This window comes from Oncorhynchus nerka, linkage group LG22, assembly GCF_034236695.1.
Source record: "Oncorhynchus nerka isolate Pitt River linkage group LG22, Oner_Uvic_2.0, whole genome shotgun sequence".
NCBI classification, from domain to species: Eukaryota; Metazoa; Chordata; class Actinopteri; order Salmoniformes; family Salmonidae; genus Oncorhynchus; species Oncorhynchus nerka.
Window position 1 is genome coordinate 13,253,120 of NC_088417.1, and position 23,013 is coordinate 13,276,132.

Sequence of the window (23,013 nt, forward strand, 5' to 3'; positions counted from 1 at the left end):
GTGTGTACAGCTGCCCAGATAGAGGGCATCCTTGTCTAATCCCCGTCTCACCCAGACTGGCCTACTGAGCCCCCCTCCCACCTTAACCATACATGACGCCCCAGCATACAACAGCTTCACACAGGTCACAAAACTCTTCCCAAACCCAAACACAGACATCACATTAAACAGATACTCATGATCCACTCTATCAAAAGCCTTCTCTTGATCTAAAGAGACCAGTCCAAAGTTCACATTAGAACCTCTCGACAAGTCCAACATGTCCCTAATCAAGAACAAGTTGTCCGTGATTGAGCGTCCCGGTACACAATATGTCTGGTCCTTGTGTATTATAGAGTCCAGATGGGACTTCAGTCTGTTAGAGAGGACCTTGGCAAAAATCTTGTAGTCCGCACAGAGTAATGCCACAGGCCTCCAGTTCTTAAGTTCACACAAGTCCCCTTTTTGGGCAGGAGAGTCAGAGCCGCCCGACGGCAGCTCATCGGCAACTCTCCTACCCCGACGCATTCACGCAACACGCAAAAGAAATCCTGTCCAATTGTTCCCAGAATTTTTGTAAAATTCCACTGGAAGTCCATCGACCCGGGTGCACGACCGGGACATCTGGGTTACTGCCTCTGCCAGTTCATGTGACAACAGAGGAATGTCCATTTCATCCCTCTGTGCCCGAGAGAGCTTAGGAGTCCTTCGAACAAGACCTGAGCACACATAGGATCACACATTTCTGCCCTATACAATTCAGTATAAAACTCCACAGTCCGCTCCCGCATCTCCCCACCACAGAGGTCACCCTCCCATCAGACAGCCGTAGACAATGCATACCCTTGGCATCACTGCTCTGTCTTTCCAAACCAAAGAAGAAGGAGCTGGGAGCATCCATCTCCTTGAGCATGGAGAACCTAGCTCTTACAAGTGCTCCCTTTGCTTTAACCTGGAAAAAACTGCCCAGGTCCCTACGTAATTCGGCTAAGTTAGCCTGGAGGCCTACATTGCCTTGCCCCACCATCTCTACCTCCATCTCACTAATACACCGCTCTAGTTCCCCCAATACTCTCCTAGCCTCTGAGGATGAGAGAGCTGTGTACTGTTGACAGAAAAACCGAATTTGCACTTTCCCCACATCCCACCATTGACTCAGAGACTCATACTCCTCTCTTCGCTGCCCCCATCTTTCCCAAAAAGTCTGGAAACCTGAGCAAAAGGTGGCATCTTGTAAGAGCTTTACATTGAACTTCCAATAAGATGCCTGCCGGGGCCCTGGTGAAATAGACAGCCGAGCCATGGTTATGTGGTGATCCGAAAACCCCACTGGGAGAATGGTAGCACCCAGCAGCCTATTGCTCTGATTCCTGGACATGTAAAAACGATCAAGTCGAGCTGCACTCACCTAGCCCCAAAAACCTTCACCCACGTATACTGTCTTGTGTTTGGATGTTTAGTTCTCCAAACATCCACTAGGTCAAACTGATTAAAGATGTCCCTTAACACTCCCACTGACACTGAATGAGGCTCTTCCCCATTTCTGTCTTTTTGTAAAATCCATTGTACAGTTCCAGTCACCTCCGATCACCAGCGTCTCCTCAGGCGCTACTTGTGAGAGTTCCTGTCTAAGACTCCCAAATAGAACCCTCTTTCTCTCCCTGTGTTAGGCGCATACACATTTATAAAGACAAAAACCATGTTGTTAATTTCTGCTTTAACAACAAGCAACCTACCCCCTACACACCTCCTTTGAGGAGCAAATTTTTACAGCCAGACCCGGTGCAAAAGGACTGCCACCCCTGCACTAAGATTTGTCCCATGGCTCAACACACTTGCCCCTTTCCACCAGAGCCCCCAATCAACTTCATTCACCACATCACTATGAGTCTCCTGCAGAAACAACACCTGTACTTTTTTTTTGTTTTACATATTCACCCAACACACTCCTCTTTCCCGCATCTCTGGCGCCATTTATATTGAGCGAGCCTACCGAAGAGTCTCCATAAGAAGTGGGAGAAAAGCCAGCAGAGAAATAGACCAATAGCAAAGCTCAAAAGCCCCAGTGTCAGTAAGAAATTAAACATTTAAACAGTGTCTGAAGGTAAACCTTTACGCACTATTGTGACCCACTTCCTCAACCTAAACCGTTTCCTGGGTGAGAGGGCACCATGCCCCTCATTTCTCATAGCATGTTGTACTGATCTTACAAACTTTCTAGGATCAGGAAAAAAAAGTCTCAAGATTAACTTTTTCCCCTTAGTCTCATTCAGGAACCTTGTCAGTTCTCTCAACGTGTACTTAGACCCCTCTGGTTGACTGGCTGTCAGCTCCGGGCCAATTGAAGAGGAGTCTGAAAAAATAACTCCTCATCCTCTTCCTCAGACTCACTTTCCTCCTCTTCTCTATCTCCCACCCTGACCACCTGCCCTTTCTCTCTGTTTAGGGCCTCACCCACAGCAACAGGCAACATTTCCATGGTACCTTTATCCACATCCTTTTTCCTTTTCCTCTTGACACCCTCCTCCTCCCCCCCTAATCTCTTACACTTCCCCACTATACTCTCCCTCATCCACTAGAATAACCTGACTAGACGCAGTATCATCTGCACCACCCTCTATAGCATGACTAGGGCCAGCCTCAGCTACACCACCCTCCATAGCATGACTAGGGCCAGCCTCAGCTACACCACCCTCCATAGCATGACTAGGCCCAGCATCATCTGCACCACCCTCCATAGCATGTCTAGGCCCAGCCTCAGCTACCCCACCATCTCTAGCCTGACTAGACCCAGCCTCTGCTTCTCCACCATCTCTAGCCTGACTAGCCCCAGCCTCATCTACACCACCATCTCTAGACTGACTAGGCCCAGCCTCTGCTGTCTGCATCTCCTTACCCCTGCATTTTGACCTCGATTTCCCCACTTGCACCCTCACTCCGTCTATGGCCTTTATGTGGGCACGCAAAGCTCTTGTGCCCCAAATCCCCACATTCAAAACACCGTAGACTATCTGTGCTGGCAAAACCTGCATAGAGCCCCTCCCCATGCCTCACTTTGAAATGCACATTTAGCTGTTGCTCATTATTGTTCAGAAACATAAACACTTGCCGCCTGAACGAAACAACGTGCTTAACGGCATCTGCCTGAAAACCTGCTGACAGTACACGGAAACCGCTAGCAAACTTACCAAAACGACTCAGCTCTTTCCTAATTTGATCGTCCGTAATAAACGGAGGCAAATTTGCCACTACAACTCTTGTTGAAGGGGTAGAGAGAGGTGAAATTGACACCAACACATCTCTTACAAATATTCCGCTAGCAATTAGCCTACCGACCAAATTTGCCCTTTTCATGAACACAACCACAGCTTTGTTCATTCTAGAAGCAGAATGTATAAACTCAGCTCCTACCTGTTCACCGACCGCGAGCAGAACCTCCTCCACCTTAACTCCGTTCTCAGGAACACACCTGAATCCATGCTGTATCGACAGCGTCTCGTCCGCGCTAGGCTGAGAAGCCATTGCGCACACTACACCTTCCACCCCCGGAAAGTTACTCTGTCCTCTTCCACCCTAACTTTGAAAAAAACTTTGGATACCGCTAAAAACAAATATTGCATTAACCCTCCACCATAGAAAATAACATGTAAAGAAAAGAATCAAGAAAGTTAGTTAGGATAGAGCTTTCCACACCAAACACTCAAACTCCAAAAACACCCAGCATGCACCGAGAGAGAGAGAGAGAGAGAGAGAGAGGCAGAGAGAGAGAGAGAGGGAGAGCGAGAGAGAGAGAGAGAGAGACAGAGAGAGAGAGAGAGAGAGAGAGAGAGAGAGAGAGAGAGAGAGACACGACAGTAAACAGATGGCAATGGAAGTGTCTAGATTGTTGGATGAGAAAACCAGCTTGGTGTTTAACCAGGGCCGTGCTCCTCCAGTATGTATCATTCTATCATGGACACACCTCTTTGGACACACACCTCTTTCTCAGAAGTATTTTCTCATAGGTTCTCATGGTTGTTACGCTGTCCTTTATGCAAAACGCTGCTAGCTATAGTTAGTTTGGAGGATTTCAGTTGTTGAAGTCCCATACTGTAGTTACAGGCTGCAGTTCTCTAGTGGTCTTTTCCCACTGAATGGTGTGTTCATTCGATGCTGACTACAGGCTCTGCTCAACACACTGTCTGCACAGTCGTTCCTCTGTTTGACCGGGCTGAGGGGATTTCTGTGTGTGTGTGTGTGTCTGAACCCTGATGCTGTCTCAGTGTCTTGACAGAACAATACTCGGGCTGTTCAACATCTGTTTCCTGCTGAAGAAAGAATGAGTTTGAATATCAAGTTTGGGTTGTATTAGTCGTATGTACAGGATACACATTGGTATACACTGTCCAATGAAATTCTTACTTGCAGGTTCCTTCTCGAAAATGCAACAACAACAATAAATAATATAATTGTGTTTGTGTGTGCTGTGTGTGTTTGTGTGTGTGCTTTGGGTGTGTTTGTGTGTGTGCTTTGGGTGTGTTTGTGTGTGTGCTGTGTGTGTTTGTGTGTGTGCTGTGTGTGTTTGTGTGTGTGCTTTGGGTGTGGTTGTGTGTGTGCTTTGTGTGTGTTTGTGTGTGTGCTGTGTGTGTTTGTGTGTGTTTGTGTGTGTGCTGTGTGTGTGCTGTGTGTGTGCTGTGTGTGTTTGTGTGTGTGCTGTGTGTGTGCTGTGTGTGTTTGTGTGTGTGCTGTGTGTGTGCTGTGTGTGTGTGTGTGTGCTGTGTGTGTTTGTGTGTGTGTGTGCTTTGGGTGTGTGTGTGCATTAGGTGTATTGTGTGTGCGTGTGCTGTGTGTGCTGTGTGTGTGCTGTGTGTGTTTGTGTGTGTGCTTTGGGTGTGTTTGTGTGTGTGCTTTGGGTGTGTGCTGTGTGTGTGCTGTGTGTGTTTGTGTGTGTGTGCTGTGTGTGTGCTGTGTGTGTGCTGTGTATGTTTGTGTGTGTGCTGTGTGTGTTTGTGTGTGTGCTGTGTGTGTTTGTGTGTGTTTGCTGTGTGTGTTTGTGTGTGTGCTGTGTGTGTTTGTGTGTGTGCTGTGTGTGTTTGTGTGTGTGCTGTGTGTGTTGTGTGTGTGTGTGTTTGTGTGTGTGCTGTGTGTGTTTGTGTGTGCTGTGTGTGTGCTGTGTGTGTTTGTATGTGTGCTGTGTGTGTTTGTGTGTGCTGTGTGTGTTTGTGTGTGTGTGCTTTGGGTGTGTGTGTGCTTTAGGTGTATTGTGTGTGCGTGTGCTTTGTGTGTGCGCTGTGTGTGCGTGATGACACAATGCCACTATGCCCAGAATGTGCTGAAATCCCCTCAGCCCGGTCACATATAGACAAGGAGAGTAAATCACACATGGAAGTGACACAACGCAGTATCTTAAATAATCCCACAGCACAGCCCCCTCCCCCGCATCTCCTCACCCCGAACACCCCACTTACTAGCTCTGACTGCCGATAGCTGTACCCACTATGACTGTGATATGTGGTTGTCCCACCTAGCTATCTGAAGATGAATGTACCCACTATGACTGTGATATGTGGTTGTCCCACCTATCTATCTGAAGATGAATGTACCCACTATGACTGTGATATGTGGTTGTCCCACCTAGCTATCTGAAGATGAATGTACCCACTATGACTGTGATATGTGGTTGTCCCACCTATCTATCTGAAGATGAATGTACCCACTATGACTGTGATATGTGGTTGTCCCACCTATCTATCTGAAGATGAATGTACCCACTATGACTGTGATATGTGGTTGTCCCACCTAGCTATCTGAAGATGAATGTACCCACTATGACTGTGATATGTGGTTGTCCCACCTAGCTATCTGAAGATGAATGTACCCACTATGACTGTGATATGTGGTTGTCCCACCTAGCTATCTGAAGATGCACTGTAAGTCAGTCTGCTAAATGACTCAAATGTAAATGCATGAAGACACTGACACTGTTGTTGGCTATCAGACAGTTGGATGTGAAAAGGTTTTCTTCTGATTGTGAAAAGGTTGTGAAAGAGGTTATTCCAAGGTCAGATGAGAGTATCACTTGTTTGTAAAGCATCATGTCAGATGACACATTATACTGAATGAAGAGAGCTGTGTGATCTGTCGATGTTGTCCCCCCCCCATCCACCACTATTCAAAATGGAACAGCGCCCTCTAGTGGTAGACTGTCTCAGCTCTGCACTTGGGATCCCTGTCTGTGTACTGTAGGCTAGTGAGTGTTTTCTCCAAGGTTTATTGTCCAAGGTTTCCATTTCTACTCATTAACATAAATTGCTCTCTTACAGTCTCTCTCACTCTCATTTTCACTCACTCTCTCTCACTCTCTCTGTCTCCTCCCCCCTCTCCTCTCCTCTCCCTCTCCTCTCCCTCTCCTCCTCTCCCTCTCCCTCTCCCTCTCCTCCTCTCCCTCTCCTCTCCCTCTCCTCCCCCTCTCCCTCTCCCCTCCCTCTCCTCTCCCTCTCCTCCTCCCCCCCCCCTCTCCTCCCCTCCCTCTCCTCTCCCTCTCCTCCTCTCCCTCTCCTCCCCCTCTCCTCTCCCTCTCCTCTCCCTCTCCCTCTCCCTCTCCTCCTCTCCCTCACCTCTCCCTCTCCTCCCCCTCTCCCTCTCCCCTCCCTCTCCTCTCCTCTCCTCCTCTCCCTCCCCCTCTCCTCCCCCTCCCTCTCATCTCCCTCTCCTCCTCTCCCTCTCCTCCCCCTCTCCTCTCCCTCTCCTCCTCTCCCTCTCCCTCCCTCCTCTCCCCTCCCTCCTCTCCTCTCCTCTCCCTCTCCTCCTCTCCCTCTCCTCTCCCTCTCCTCCTCTCCCTCTCCTCCCCCCTCTCCTCTCCCTCTCCTCTCCCTCTCCTCTCCCTTTCCTCTCCCAGATCTGAGGAGTAAGTGGTATCTGGTGGTGGACCGCCTCACGGTGCTCTTCCTCAAGTTCCTGCAGTACTTCCAGCAGCTGCAGCTGACCGTCTGGTGGCTCCTGGAGCTCCACATCATCAAGATCGTCTCCTCCTACATCATCTGGGTCTCAGTCAAAGAGGTGACCTAATCAGCCACCATCTCATCAAGATTCCATGTAGAACCCTCTGTGTAAAGGGTTCTACCTGGAGCTCAAAAGGGTTCTACCTGGAACCAAAAAGGGTTCTCCTATGGGGACAGCCGAATAACCTTATTTTTGTTGTAATTTTTTGTTGTAATTATCTTTTTATTACAATGTTTTCTTTTAATAGGGGTTACATAGACTACCAAAAAAAGTGCACCACACAGACTAAGTCCAATTAAAGGAATAAGGATACAGCAAAAAGTTATACAAAAAGGAAGTCATTAAAGAAAAACATCACAATTATAATATGGGTCATTTATGGGAGGTTTTCTACATAGGACCACAATGGAGACCAGATTTACCTAAATGTATCAGACTTCTGGTGTAAATCAAGGGTACGTTTCTCCAGGGGTAGAATAGCAGAAGCTTGAGAAAGCCACATTCTCACAGATAGTACTTCAGGTGTTGACCATAATAACAATATGCACTTCTTGGCTAACTAAGCAAGGGTATTGAACAGACGTTCAGAGTCAGGGTCAAACACAACGTTACAATCAAAGTAGAGGAAACAGACATTCAGTGAAAGAGCTAATTGTCTACGCAAGTTATTTTGAATGTGTTAATGAATATCATTCCAGTGTGTATTTATTATGGATCCCCATTAGCTGCTGCCAAGGCAAGGCAGCAGTTAGTCTTCCTGGGGCAAGGCAAAATTAAGGCAGTTTTAAAAACATTACAATACATTATACAATACAATACATCACAACACGGTAAGTGTGTACCCCCAGGCTCATACTCCACTATCACATATCTACAACGCAAAATCCATGTGTACGTGTGTGTATAGTGCTTATGTTAACATGCGTTTGTCTGCATGTGTCTGTGCCTGTGTGTGTGTGTGTGTGTTACTTCACAGTCCCCGCTGTTCCATAAGGTGTATTTTTACCTGCTTTTTTCAGGTTTCAGCCTGCCATATGAGTTCTGTTATACTCACAGACATCATTCAAACAGTACTAATAATATGCATATATTAGCAACTGGGACTGAGGAGCAGGCCGTTTACTCTGGGAACCTCTGGGCACCTTATTTATCCAAGCTACTCAATACTGCCCCTGCAGCCATAAGAAGAAAAAATATAAAAAAGTTGTTGAATTAAGGGGAATTAACATAGATCTCTGGATTAAAAATAAATATGGGGGGATACCTAGTCAGTTGTACATCTGAAATGTGTCTGCTACGTTTAACCATACCCCTCTGAAACATAGAGGTGTGGGAGGGGATGCCTTAATCAACATCCACATCTTTGGTGTCCGGGGAACAGTGGGCTAACTGCCTTGCTCAGCGGCAGAACAACAGATTTACCTTGTCAGCTCAGGGATTCGATCCAGCAACATTTCGGTTACTGGCCCAACTCTCTAACCACTAGGCGACCTGCCACCCTAATAACCTAATCTTTTAAATTGTCCTAAGCATTATCACTATTGCAATCATATGCACATGCCCGAACGCACACACCATGCAGTCACATGTAGCCTAGCCTATATAATACATTTTAAAAATACAAATTTCGGGCCTAAAGTAAATGAATATAGCCTAGTAATTACAACCCTTTGCCTATCTTGAGGCCCAAATAAATGAGAAAATGAACAAGAACGTCATTGGCTTTGGTTTATTCATTCATGAAAAAATGAAAAAGAACCTCTGTTGTATAATGGAAAGCTTAGTTACATTACCTGAAGAACCCTTTTAGATTCTAGATACCACCTTTTATTAAGAACCCTTTTAGATTCTAAATACCACCTTTTATTAAGAACCCTTTTAGATTCTAAATACCACCTTTTATTAAGAACCCTTTTTCTAGATTCCCTTTTAGATTCTAGATACCACCTTTATTAAGAACCCTTTAGAACCCTTTTAGATTCTAAATACCACCTTTTATTAAGAACCCTTTTAGATTCTAAATACCACCTTTTATTAAGAACCCTTTTAGATTCTAGATACCACCTTTTATTAAGAACCCTTTTAGATTCTAAATAACACCTTTTATTAAGAACCCTTTTAGATTCTAAATACCACCTTTTATTAAGAACCCTTTTAGATTCGAAATACCACCTTTTATTAAGAACCCTTTTAGATTCTAAAGACCACCTTTTATTAAGAACCCTTTTAGATTCTAGATACCACCTTTTATTAAAAACCCTTTTAGATTCTAGATACCACCTTTTATTAAGAACCCTTTTAGATTCTAGATACCACCTTTTATTAAGAACCCTTTTAGATTCTAGATATCACCTTTTATTCAAAACCCTTTTAGATTCTAGATAACACCTTTTATTAAGAACCCTTTTAGATTCTAAATAACACCTTTTATTAAGAACCCTTTTAGATACTAGATACCACCTTTTATTAAGAACCCTTTTAGATTCTAAATATCACCTTTTATTAAGAACCCTTTTAGATTCTAGATACCACCTTTTATTAAGAACCCTTTTAGATTCTAGATACCACCTTTTATTAAGAACCCTTTTAGATTCTAGATACCACCTTTTATTAAGAACCCTTTTAGATTCTAGATACCACCTTTTATTAAGAACCCTTTTAGATTCTAGATACCACCTTTTATTAAGAACCCTTTTAGATTCTAGATACCACCTTTTATTAAGAACCCTTTTAGATTCTAGATACCACCTTTTATTAAGAACCCTTTTAGATTCTAGATACCACCTTTTATTAAGAACCCTTTTAGATTCTAGATACCACCTTTTATTAAGAACCCTTTTAGATTCTAGATACCACCTTTTTTTCTATAAGTGTATAGATGCATTGTACTGTTAGACCACATACTCTACGTCCAGGAAGTGAAGGTGTCTCTTCTGTCCTGTTTTCTCCAGGTGTCTCTGTTCAACTACGTGTTCCTGGTGAGTTGGGCATTCGCCCTGCCCTTCGGTCAGTTCAGGCCCCTGGCCTCCAGTGTCTGTACCGTCTGGACCTGTGTCATCATCGTCTGCAAGATGCTCTACCAACTCACCTCTATAAACCCCTCTACATACTCGAAGAACTGCTCCATGGTGGGTAGCAGCGCAGGGAGTGTAGGATGGTGGACAGAGGGTGTGTGTTAGTGGAGTGGGGGGTGCTGTATGTACATTATGTGCAGGGAGTGTTGGGGTGGTGGACAGGGGGTGTGTGTTTGTGGAGTGGGGGGGTGGGGGTGGGGGGTGCTGTATGTACATTATGTTCCACTTCCCAAGATTTTCTTTCCTATATGTTTCTGTTCTATGTATCTCTATGTATCTCTATTTATTTATATGTATCTCTATGTATCTCTATGCATCTCCATTTATCTCTATGCATCTCTATGTATCTCTATGTATCTATATGTATCTCTATGTATCTCTTTGTATCTATGTATCTCTATGTATCTCTATGTATCTCTATGCATCTCTATGTATCTCTATGCATCTCCATTTATCTCTATGCATCTCTATGTATCTCTATGTATCTATATGTATCTCTATGTATCTCTTTGTATCTATGTATCTCTATGTATCTCTTTGTATCTATGTATCTCTATGTATCTGTGTATCATTATGCCCCTTGCCTGTGTTGTGCTAGCCTGTACTGGTTCAGGACGTTAATGACACTCCTCTTCTCTCGTCTGTAGCCTCTGAACTACACGGATAACCAGAGGAGTGAGATGGCTCACTCCCTGCTCTACAGCGCCCCTGTGGACCCAGCCAACTGGGTGGGTCTCCGCAAGTTCTCCCCCCTACTGGAGAACCTGAGGGTGAGAGGATGAGAGGTGCCCTGGGAACCTGACTACACACACACACACACACACACACACATAGGCACATATGCAGCATGTGCACGCACACAAATACACACACACACGCAGACACACACACACACATACGCAGCCTGTCTCTCTCACATATAACTGAAACTACTGTAACCGTGTTATATTATACACTGGTATCATCTCCCTAACTGCCCTTTGTAGTGCTCAAATTACCCTTCATCCTTGGAGATGGCCTGAAAACAATTGGATGGACCCATAGAATTAGGAGTTAGACATTTTGAAATTAGGACTTTAATAGGATTTCTTTGGTTGGATCAATGTTGTTCATAGTGGTGCCCATGTTTAAATCATGATTATATACACTGTCATTTCAACCCTGACCCATTTATCTGTCCTGTGTCCATCTCCATCCAGAACAACCTGTTGATTCTGGCCCTGCTGGCGTTCGAGGTGACCATCTACCGCCACCAGGACCTGTACCGCATGAGAAACAAGCTCACCACGCCCGTCACCAGAACCATCTTCCACGATATCACCCGGCAACACCTCGACGACAGCATCGTCAACGGTGCCAAGTACTTCATCAACTACTTCTTCTACAAGTTCGGCCTGGAGGTATGATATCATGTCATTGTTGAGTTCTCAAATACACTCTAATTATGTTTTTTACTTGTGTGATAGTTGGAATATTTACCACTATATCTCTGTTTTGAAATACCTTTCATGGACGTCAAAGCAATTGTTGAGTCACCTACATTGTCTGGAATTACGACTGAGCCATAACACCTACTTATGAACTCGGGAAATATAAAACTTGTGTATTTGAGATTTTAAAAGGCTTCAAAAATGCTTCTGAAGTTTGCAATTTTAACTTTGACATTTCAGACTTGCTTTTCCCTCATGCAAAATCTATCAACCCCTACAAGAAATGTCCATTAATTATAATCAACATAATAATTCACATTTCCTTTTGCTGCAGGATCATTTTCCTGTTGTAGCAAACTGGCACAAACTAAGATCCTAAATCTGTAAACCCAATATAAAGTCTCTTGAGTAAAAATGTTCCTAAACATTATCATTGCATCGTCAGACATGCTTACTGTTGGCGGTGAACGTGATTGGCCAGAGGATGGACTTCTACGCCATGCTCCACGCTTTCGGCCTGATCGCAGTCATCTACCAACGGCGCCGGAAGGCCATCGCTGACACCTGGCCCAAGTACTGTTGTTTCCTGGCCTGCATGCTCACCTTCCAGTACTTTGTCTGCATTGGCGTCCCCCCGGCCGCCTGCAAAGGTGGGTTGACCAATCCAAGGCTCCCCTGCTGCAGCCGTTATCTTTTGTCTACATGTCACCCCTTGGTATTTCAGTACTCAAGACACAGGTCATCATTTCATCACTGCGTAATGATCATGTTTTATAAATCAGAGTTGATGTATGTGTCATGAGTCAATAGCGTCTATGAAGGAGAAAACTTACTAAACTCCTCCCCCCAGACTACCCATGGAGGTTCCCCTCATCCTCCACAGACTCCAACGTCATCAAGTGGCTGTATTTCCCTGACTTCCACACCAAGCCCAACCCCCTGTTCCTGCTCTGTGAGTGAAACCATTGACTGAGCATTTGCCATTAGGATTGGGACTGGGATTGGGACTAGAATTGGGACTGGGATTGGGACTGGGATTGGGACTAGGATTTAGACTGGGACTGGAATTGGGTTTAGGACTAGGACTAGGATTGGGACTGGGATTGGGACTGGGATTGGGACTGGAATTGGGACTGGGATTAGGACTGGGATTGGGATGGGACTGGAATTGCAATTGGGACTAGGATTTAGACTGGGACTGGAATTGGGTTTAGGACTAGGACTAGGATTGGGACTGGGACTAGGATTGGGACTGGGATTGGGACTGGGGTTGGGACTGGGTTTGGGACTGGGTTGTGACAACACCTCTTCTTCATCCTCCTGTTTTCTGCTCCTCCTCATCTTCCTCATCTTCTTCCTCCTCTTCCTTCGCCTTCTCCACCTCCTCCTCCTCTTGCTCCTCCTCCTCCTTTCCTCTCCCGTCTCCTGTAGATGACTTCATGCTGCTGCTGTGTGCCTCGCTGCAGAGACAGGTGTTTGAGGAGGAGAAGGAGGAAGCAGTGCGCCTCCTGGCCGGTGACAACATGGAGATCTGCAGGGACCTGGACTCAGCCTCCTTCAGTCAACACAACCCCGTCCCAGACTTCATACACTGCAGGTAAGGGGCTGGTTCATAGGCTGTGTATGACTCGGGATTCAAACCCGTGACTTGAGAATGAGTTAGCCTTACGAGCTAAAGCCTTTATGCTACACAGTACCAGCCAGGCCCAGGTCTGGTGCACAGGCTGTGCCTGATCAGGCTTCAAAACCTGTTACTCGAGAATGAGTTATGCCTATGTGTGAAAGTGCCTGTGTTTTTCTCAGAGAGACAATATGAGTCGTTTGATCTTAGACAAGGTTAGTCATCAGGGAAGATTCATTTGGTGAACTACCTTCTACTACATTGCATTCAGGTCAAATCATTCCACTCTCTCGCTCTCTCTTTCTGTCTCTGTGTGTCTCTGTCTCTCCGTCTTTGTGTCTGTGTGCCTCTGTCTCTCTGTCTCTCTCTCTCTCTCTCTCTTTGTCTCTGTGTCTCTATCTTTCTCTCTCTGTGTCTCTCTGTCTCTCTCTCTGTGTGTCTCTCTGTCTCTCTCTCTCTCTCTCTCTCTCTGCTTCTCTCTGTCTCTGTGTCTCTCTCTGTGTCTCTGTGTCTCTCTCTGTGTCTCTCTGTCTCTGTGTCTCTCTGTCGCTGTGTCTCTCTCTGTGTCTCTCTGTCTCTGTGTCTCTCTGTCTCTGTGTCTCTGTCTCTGTGTCTCTCTCTGTGTCTCTCTGTCTCTGTGTCTCTCTGTCTCTCTGTCTCTGTGTCTCTCTCTGTCTCTCTCTGTGTCTCTCTGTCTCTGTGTCTCTCTGTCTCTGTGTCTCTCTGTCTCTGTGTCTCTCTGTCTCTGTGTCTCTCTCTGTGTCTCTGTCTCTGTGTCTCTCTCTGTGTCTCTCTGTCTCTGTGTCTCTCTATGTGTCTCTCTGTCTCTGTGTCTCTCTGTCTCTGTGTCTCTCTCTGTGTCTCTCTGTCTCTGTGTCTCTCTGTCTCTCTCTGTGTCTTTCTGTCTCTGTGTCTCTCTCTGTGTCTCTCTGTCTCTGTGTCTCTCTCTGTGTCTCTCTGTCTCTGTGTCTCTCTCTGTGTCTCTGTCTCTGTGTCTCTCTCTGTGTCTCTGTCTCTGTGTCTCTCTCTGTGTCTCTCTGTCTCTCTCTGTGTCTCTCTGTCTCTGTGTCTCTCTCTGTGTCTCTGTCTCTGTGTCTCTCTCTGTGTCTCTGTCTCTGTGTCTCTCTCTGTGTCTCTCTGTCTCTGTGTCTCTCTCTGTGTCTCTCTGTCTCTGTGTCTCTCTCTGTCTCTATCTGTGTCTCTCTGTCTCGGTGTCTCTCTGTCTCTGTGTCTCTCTGTCTCTCTCTGTGTCTCTCTCTGTGTCTCTCTGTCTCTGTATCTCTCTGTCTCTGTGTCTCTCTCTGTGTCTCTCTGTCTCTGTGTCTCTCTCCAAAGTACTAAAGTACTATTAAAGAGTCACTTTAGACACATTCCTTGGGTTACTCCTCCTCCAATTTTGCCGTGAGGTGAGTTAATTGAGCGATCGGATAGCCCTTCTCAAAGTGGAGCAGAGATAACACATTGTCAAACACCTGTGTTTTCCCACTGCTCTCACAGCTCTCTCCTGCACACTTTCCTGGTATCAGATAACTCAGCGATGTTAAAAAGAATCACTCCAACCAAGCCTTCCACCGTGTCCTGTGAGTGACTCAAACATGGCTTTCTATGCTCCTGGAACTCAATAGTCTCCCTGAAACAAGGGGAACCGTTCTGACACTAGTGGCCGTTAACCCCGTGACAGCCGGCTCTTTGAACCTGTCAGCACAAAGTTGTATCTGAAACGAACCCCCCCCACCCCCCCACCCCCAGAAACATCTGTCAATGTGCTCCGAAGCCTCGATGACACCACTGCTCCTCCAGTTCACATACATACTGTACATCTGCCAGTAAAAACAATGTGAGGTGGTGATGAGGAGGATAGTGATGATGATGTGTCAGTGAAGTCAGCAATATTGAAATACTGTATGAAAAGTTGAATATTGTGTTGGAGAATCCTAAAGTGCACAGCGTAGCTCTGCTCATCACTTGGGCTCATCTCTGTGTGGATATCAGAAAGCGTTTACTGTTACGGAATACTTTTGTTGTTGAACGTTAGCTGTGCTACTGCATGCGGCAACGGTAGACTCTCAACATACTCAGGTTTAAAACCTGAGTTCAAATTCCACAACAGAATCCAAAGAACAAATCTCCTTTGAAACAATAGTCTACACCTCACACACATGGTTATGGGCTTACAAAGAAGAAGACAGCTGTAGCATTTGATATCCAGTTGAAATGTGTTACATTTTGAGTTTGCATCCCAATATTGCACTTTATATACATCACAGAAGACTGATATATAACTAAACTGTTTGACATAGAAACTCCAGATTTTCTGCAGGTTTTTAAATTAATGTTTATTAATGATTAAATTATGAGAAATAATAATAACGTTCCACCCAGGAGGCCACTAGGTCATTTGACTGCAGGTACTAATGAATTTCCCTCCCCCAGATCCTACCTGGACATGCTGAAAGTGATCATGTTCAGCTACCTCTTCTGGTTCGTGCTCACCATCATCTTCATCACGGGCACCACCCGCATCTCCATCTTCTGTATGGGCTACCTGGTGGCCTGCTTCTACTTCCTGCTCTTTGGGGGTGACCTGCTGCTCAAGCCAATCAAAAGCATCCTGCACTACTGGGATTTCCTGATCGCCTACAACGTGTTTGTGATCACCATGAAGAACATCCTGTCGGTAAGTTTAGATGACACTGGCTACAGTGTTGTTGAATACTGGGTACAGTGTTGTTGAATACTGGATGCAGTGTTGTTGAATACTGGGTACAGTGTTGTTGAATACTGGGTACAGTGTTGTTGAATACTGGGTACAGTGTTGTTGAATACTGGGTACAGTGTTGTTGAATACTGGCTACAGTGTTGTTGAATACTGGCTACAGTGTTGTTGAATACTGGGTACAGTGTTGTTGAATACTGGATGCAGTGTTGTTGAATACTGGGTACAGTGTTGTTGAATACTGGGTACAGTGTTGTTGAATACTGGGTACAGTGTTGTTGAATACTGGGTACAGTGTTGTTGAATACTGGCTACAGTGTTGTTGAATACTGGGTACAGTGTTGTTGAATACTGGGTACAGTGTTGTTGAATACTGGGTACAGTGTTGTTGAATACTGGGTACAGTGTTGTTGAATACTGGGTACAGTGTTGTTGAATACTGGCTACAGTGTTGTTGAATACTGGCTACAGTGTTGTTGAATACTGGGTGCAGTGTTGTTGAATACTGGATGCAGTGTTGTTGAATACTGGGTACAGTGTTGTTGAATACTGGGTACAGTGTTTTTGAATACTGGGTACAGTGTTGTTGAATACTGGGTACAGTGTTGTTGAATACTGGCTACAGTGTTGTTGAATACTGGGTACAGTGTTGTTGAATACTGGCTACAGTGTTGTTGAATACTGGGTACAGTGTTCTTGAATACTGGGTACAGTGTTCTTGAATACTGGGTACAGTGTTGTTGAATACTGGGTACAGTGTTGTTGAATACTGGGTATAGTGTTGTTGAATACTGGGTACAGTGTTGTTGAATACTGGCTACAGTGTTGTTGAATACTGGATGCAGTGTTGTTGAATACTGGGTACAGTGTTGTTGAATACTGGATGCAGTGTTGTTGAATACTGGGTACAGTATTGTTGAATACTGGGTACAGTGTTGTTGAATACTGGGTACAGTGTTGTTGAATACTGGGTACAGTGTTGTTGAATACTGGGTACAGTGTTGTTGAATACTGGCTACAGTGTTGTTGAATACTGGATGCAGTGTTGTTGAATACTGGGTACAGTGTTGTTGAATACTGGGTACAGTGTTGTTGAATACTGGGTACAGTGTTGTTGAATACTGGATGCAGTGTTGTTGAATACTGGGTACAGTGTTGTTGAATACTGGGTACAGTGTTGTTGAATACTGGCTACAGTGTTGTTGAATACTGGGTACAGTGTTGTTGAATACTGGCTACAGTGTTGTTGAATACTGGGTACAGTGTTGTTGAATACTGGCTACAGTGTTGTTGAATACTGGGTACAGTGTTCTTGAATACTGGGTACAGTGTTCTTGAATACTGGGTACAGTGTTGTTGAATACTGGGTACAGTGTTGTTGAATACTGGATGCAGTGTTGTTGAATACTGGGTACAGTGTTGTTGAATACTGGCTACAGTGTTGTTGAATACTGGGTAGTGTTGTTGAATACTGGGTACAGTGTTGTTGAATACTGGGTACAGTGTTGTTGAATACTGGGTACAGTGTTCTTGAATACTGGGTACAGTGTTGTTGAATACTGGGTACAGTGTTCTTGAATACTGGGTACAGTGTTGTTGAATACTGGCAGTGTTGTTGAATACAGTGTTGTTGAATACTGGGTACAGTGTTGTTGAATACTGGCTACAGTGTTGTTGAATACTGGGTACAGTGTTCTTGAATACTGGGTACAGTGTTCTTGAATACTGGGTACAGTGTTGTTGAATACTGGGTACAGTGTTGTTGAATACTGGGTATAGTGTTGTTGAATACTGGGTACAGTGTTGTTGAATACTGGCTACAGTGTTGTTGAATACTGGGTACAGTGTTCTTGAATACTGGGTACAGTGTTCTTGAATACTGGGTACAGTATTGTTGAATACTGGGTACAGTCAGAATTCGGCAAACCGAATTTGAGATTAGTTGGGGGGACATCTTGGCACTAAAGGTTGTAGTAAGATGTTGGATTCAGTGATAGGTGGGGAGGCATAGATAGAAATTCAGTCTATTATTTAAAATAAATAAACGAGTGTGGTGAAACAAGCGGTCTGCAGCAGACATAGAGATACAATGTAATATGTTCTTTTTAATTCTGCAACAACAGTATATAGTAGATATAGTGGTGTGATTGGTTGCTGCTGTGTCATGTTTTAGCTGACTGTGGTTTGTCCATAGATACTGGCCTGTGGATACATAAAGTCCCTGGTCACCAATCACTGTTGGCTCATACAGCTGTTCAGCCTGGCCTGCACTATAAAAGGCTATTCTAAACGTAAGTGACTCAACCACCACTGTAAAGCAGAATGCCTTTGGAAACACACTTTCTCTGTTTTGATATGTGACAGAAAATGTACACCCGCTTAAAAGGATTTGCAAAACATTATTCCGTTGAATGTTCAGAAATGCTTGATGTTAACTCAATCTGAAATGGGCTGTACAGTATATTTGGGGTTGAGGAGAAAATGTTCACTTTCTTCAAAATGTAAAGAATGAACAAATATTTGATGATTTACGTTTCTTGAAATCGTTGCAGCTGAGCAACAGGCCAACAAGCATTGTGAGTTGCCTAGCGACGAGGCAGGCATCATCTGGGACAGCATCTGTTTTGCCTTCCTGTTGCTACAGCGACGCGTATTCATGAGCCACTACTTCCTACACGTGGTCGCCGACATTCGCTCCTCACAGATCCTCGCCTCCAGGTAAACTTTACCGTTGTTTGCTTTGGTTTACTCTACTTTCACAATGACCATTAAAAATAAAACAAAATCAAATGAAACTTTACTGTGTATTCAATGTATTTGTCAATTGATATTAGATGTATTGTGTGTGTGTGTTGCGTTAGAGGGGCTGAGCTGTTCCAAAGCACCATAGTGAAAGCTGTAAAAGCCAGGATCGAAGTGGAGAAGAGGTCCATGGACCTGCTGAAGAGACAGTGAGAACATGTGTTTTCTACAGACAGAAAATATACACATATAGTATAACACATATGTGCCATATACACACACATAATATACAGTCCTTCCACATGGATGATGTACACACAGAGATTTAATATAATAATAATAATTAGCTGGGTGCTTATACGTGTCCTTTTTCACATGTACAAGTGTGTATTATACACTTTTTTTTTTGCATATCCCAACTCATATCCCAACTCATATCCCAACACATATCCCAACTCATATCCCAACTCATATCCCAACACATATCCCAACTCATATCCCAACACATATCCCAACTCATATCCCAACTCATATCCCAACTCATATCCCAACTCATATCCCAACACATATCCCAACTCATATTCCAACTCATATCCCAACTCATATCCCAACACATATCCCAACACATATCCCAACTCATATCCCAACTCATATCCCAACACATATCCCAACTCATATCCCAACTCATATCCCAACACATATCCCAACTCATATCCCAACTCATATCCCAACTCATATCCCAACACATATCCCAACACATATCCCAACTCATATCCCAACTCATATCCCAACTCATATCCCAACTCATATCCCAACTCATATCCCAACACATATCCCAACTCATATCCCAACTCATATCCCAACACATATCCCAACACATATCCCAACTCATATCCCAACACATATCCCAACACATATCCCAACTCATATCCCACACATTAGACAGACAGTATAAACTCTGTCACAACAGTTGTGATTTTATTAGCTCTCACTGAAAAGAGAAGCCTCACAGATGTTACCATGTATGTCGTCTCAAATCTGTCTCTCTCTGTCTCTCTCTCTCTCTCTCTCTCTCTCTCTGTCTCTCTCTCTCTGTCTCTCTCTCTCTCTCTCTGTCTCTCTCTCTCTCTGTCTCTGTCTCTCTCTCTCTGTCTCTCTCCCTCTCTCTGTCTCTCTCTCTCTCTCTCTCTCTCTCGCTCTCTCTCTCTCGCTCTCTCTCTGTCTGTCTGTCTCTCTCTCTCTGTCTCTGTCTCTCTCTATCTCTGTCTCTCTCTCTCTCTCTCTGTCTCTCTCTATCTCTGTCTCTCTCTCTCTCTCTCTCTCTCTCTCCCTCTCTCTCTGTGTGTCTCTGTCTCTGTCTCTCTCCATCTCTATTGGTCTCTCTTTTGCTCTCGCAACCTGATACCAGTCTGAACACATCAACACACACCCCGACTCCTAGCCAGCCCAAAGAACAGAGAGAAAACCAAAGTACAGATTCATTGTCAATTATACACAGTGGTCAGAGCCTATTGGTCATTAGTCGTTGCTTCTATCTCTGTGTCCAATCAGAATGGACCGTATCAAGAGTCGACAGCAGAAGTTCAAGAGGGGGAAGGAGAGGATTTTGAGCTTGGTGCAGGAGAGCGGAGACGCAGGCCACGGACACAGCAAGGACGAGGAGGAGGAGGAGGATGAAGGTGGGACGGCTAGAGGCCTTCTGGGCCTTGAGGAACTAGTGCACTGAAAGCCATGATTGGATGATCTTGTCCTGCCAACCCATGTCGGCCTATAAAGTTTTGCATTGATTTAACGTCTGTTTGTAGAAACATCCCAGTCCCACAACGATTACATAATATATACTGTTCATTCAAAACATCAAGGTTGTTTTTCAGATAAAGAAATGAGCAGAGAGAAGAAAATACAGCGGTGGTGGAGGCCGTGGGTGGACCATGCATCCAGTGAGTGACCTTCAACCTTTTGATTTCTTATTTGAAGCAATTCAGCTTTTAATATTCCTCTTAAATAAGATATTGTCTATTTCATGTGGCTGTAGTTAGGCTTGAATTTGTTTATTGACACTCAAGATGATTATCATATCTTATATGAGTTTGTCATTACATAAATATATGTGTGTATCATAGGAGGCTGGTGAGGGGAGGACGGCTCAGATAATGACTGGAATGGTATCAAACACAAAGAAACCATGCGTTTGATGTTTAAATACCATTCCAATGATTCCATTCCAGCCATTACTACGAGCACATTCTCCCCAATTAAGGTGCCACCAGCCGCCCGTGGTGTGTATGTGAGTTCATCTCTCATGGAGTGGTGGACGTTCCAGAACTCCACATCCTTTCCAACCGCTTCGCTAAACACAAAAACAACTTCCGTTCTGAATTCGCTCCAGTCATTTAAATCCAAACAACACCCATCTATTTCAGTGACCACCTGGACCTGCCATTTGTGTTTGAAGTATTGAAACCAAACCATATGATTTGAATTTAAAGTATTTGCATAAACATGATAAGGTGACTGTAAGAAACGCTCATCATTTCAAATAGGCTACATGTCATATTAAACAGTATATAAACTCTCTAAATAGACTACATGTCATATTAAACAGTATATAAACTCTCTAAATAGACTACATGTCATATTAAACAGTATATAAACTCTCTAAATAGACTACATGTCATATTAAACAGTATATAAACTCTCTAAATAGACTACATGTCATATTAAACAGTATATAAACACTCTGAATAGACTACATGTCATATTAAACACTCTAAATAGACTACATGTCATATTAAACACTCTAAATAGGTTACATGTCATATTAAACACTCTGAATAGGTTACATGTCATATTAAACTCTCTAAATAGACTACATGTCATATTAAACACTCTGAATAGACTACATGTCATATTAAACACTCTGAATAGACTACATGTCATATTAAACACTCTGAATAGACTACATGTCATATTAAACACTCTGAATAGACTACATGTCATATTAAACACTCTGAATAGACTACATGTCATATTAAACACTCTAAATAGACTACATGTCATATTAAACACTCTGAATAGACTACATGTCATATTAAACACTCTGAATAGACTACATGTCATATTAAACACTCTGAATAGACTACATGTCATATTAAACACTCTGAATAGACTACATGTCATATTAAACACTCTGAATAGACTACATGTCATATTAAACACTCTGAATAGACTACATGTCATATTAAACACTCTGAATAGACTACATGTCATATTAAACACTCTGAATAGACTACATGTCATATTAAACACTCTGAATAGACTACATGTCATATTAAACACTCTAAATAGACTACATGTCATATTAAACTCTCTAAATAGACTACATGTCATATTAAACAGTATATAAACTCTCTAAATAGACTACATGTCATATTAAACTCTCTAAATAGACTACATGTCATATTAAACTCTCTAAATAGACTACATGTCATATTAAACAGTATATAAACACTCTAAATATACTACATGTCATATTAAACTCTCTAAATAGACTACATGTCATATTAAACAGTATATAAACTCTCTAAATATACTACATGTCATATTAAACAGTATATAAACTCTCTAAATAGGCTACATGTCATATTAAACTCTCTAAATAGACTACATGTCATATAAACTCTCTAAATAGACTACATGTCATATTAAACACTCTGAATAGACGACATGTCATATTAAACACTCTGAATAGACTACATGTCATATTAAACACTCTGAATAGACTACATGTCATATTAAACACTCTGAATAGACTACATGTCATATTAAACACTCTGAATAGGTTACATGTCATATTAAACACTCTGAATAGACTACATGTCATATTAAACACTCTGAATAGACTACATGTCATATTAAACACTCTGAATAGACTACATGTCATATTAAACAGTATATAAACACTCTGAATAGACTACATGTCATATTAAACACTCTGAATAGACTACATGTCATATTAAACACTCTAAATAGACTACATGTCATATTAAACAGCATATAAACTCTCTAAATAGGCTACAGGTCATATTAAACTCTCTAAATAGGCTACATGTCATATTAAACAGCATTAAACAGTATATAAACTCTCTAAATAGACTACATGTCATATTAAACAGCATTAAACAGCATATAAACTCTCTAAATAGACTACATGTCATATTAAACTCTCTAAATAGGCTACATGTCATATTAAACAGCATTAAACAGTATATAAACTCTCTAAATAGGTTACATGTCATATTAAACAGCATATAAACTCTCTAAATAGACTACATGTCATATTAAACATCATTAAACAGTATATAAACTCTCTAAATAGGCTACATGTCATATTAAACACTCTGAATAGACTACATGTCATATTAAACAGCATATAAACTCTCTAAATAGACTACATGTCATATTAAACAG

The 23,013-nt window shown here is 43.1% G+C and overlaps 1 protein-coding gene across 2 annotated transcripts in view; it reads left to right on the forward strand.

The window, feature by feature from the left end:
• The window catches only part of LOC115120143 (piezo-type mechanosensitive ion channel component 2-like), a 103,242-nt gene that overhangs the window by 34,559 nt on the left and 45,670 nt on the right, over positions 1-23,013 (forward strand). For both annotated transcript variants that reach the window (XM_065006954.1, XM_065006955.1), the window contains exons 13-25: positions 6,857-7,017; positions 9,912-10,088; positions 10,682-10,804; positions 11,234-11,434; positions 11,910-12,114; positions 12,315-12,416; positions 12,896-13,061; positions 15,519-15,762; positions 17,996-18,092; positions 18,354-18,519; positions 18,663-18,752; positions 20,095-20,222; positions 20,418-20,483. In XM_065006954.1, the coding sequence (XP_064863026.1) occupies positions 6,857-7,017; positions 9,912-10,088; positions 10,682-10,804; positions 11,234-11,434; positions 11,910-12,114; positions 12,315-12,416; positions 12,896-13,061; positions 15,519-15,762; positions 17,996-18,092; positions 18,354-18,519; positions 18,663-18,752; positions 20,095-20,222; positions 20,418-20,483 (1,926 nt within the window). The remainder of the gene's footprint in view (positions 1-6,856; positions 7,018-9,911; positions 10,089-10,681; positions 10,805-11,233; positions 11,435-11,909; positions 12,115-12,314; positions 12,417-12,895; positions 13,062-15,518; positions 15,763-17,995; positions 18,093-18,353; positions 18,520-18,662; positions 18,753-20,094; positions 20,223-20,417; positions 20,484-23,013) is intronic.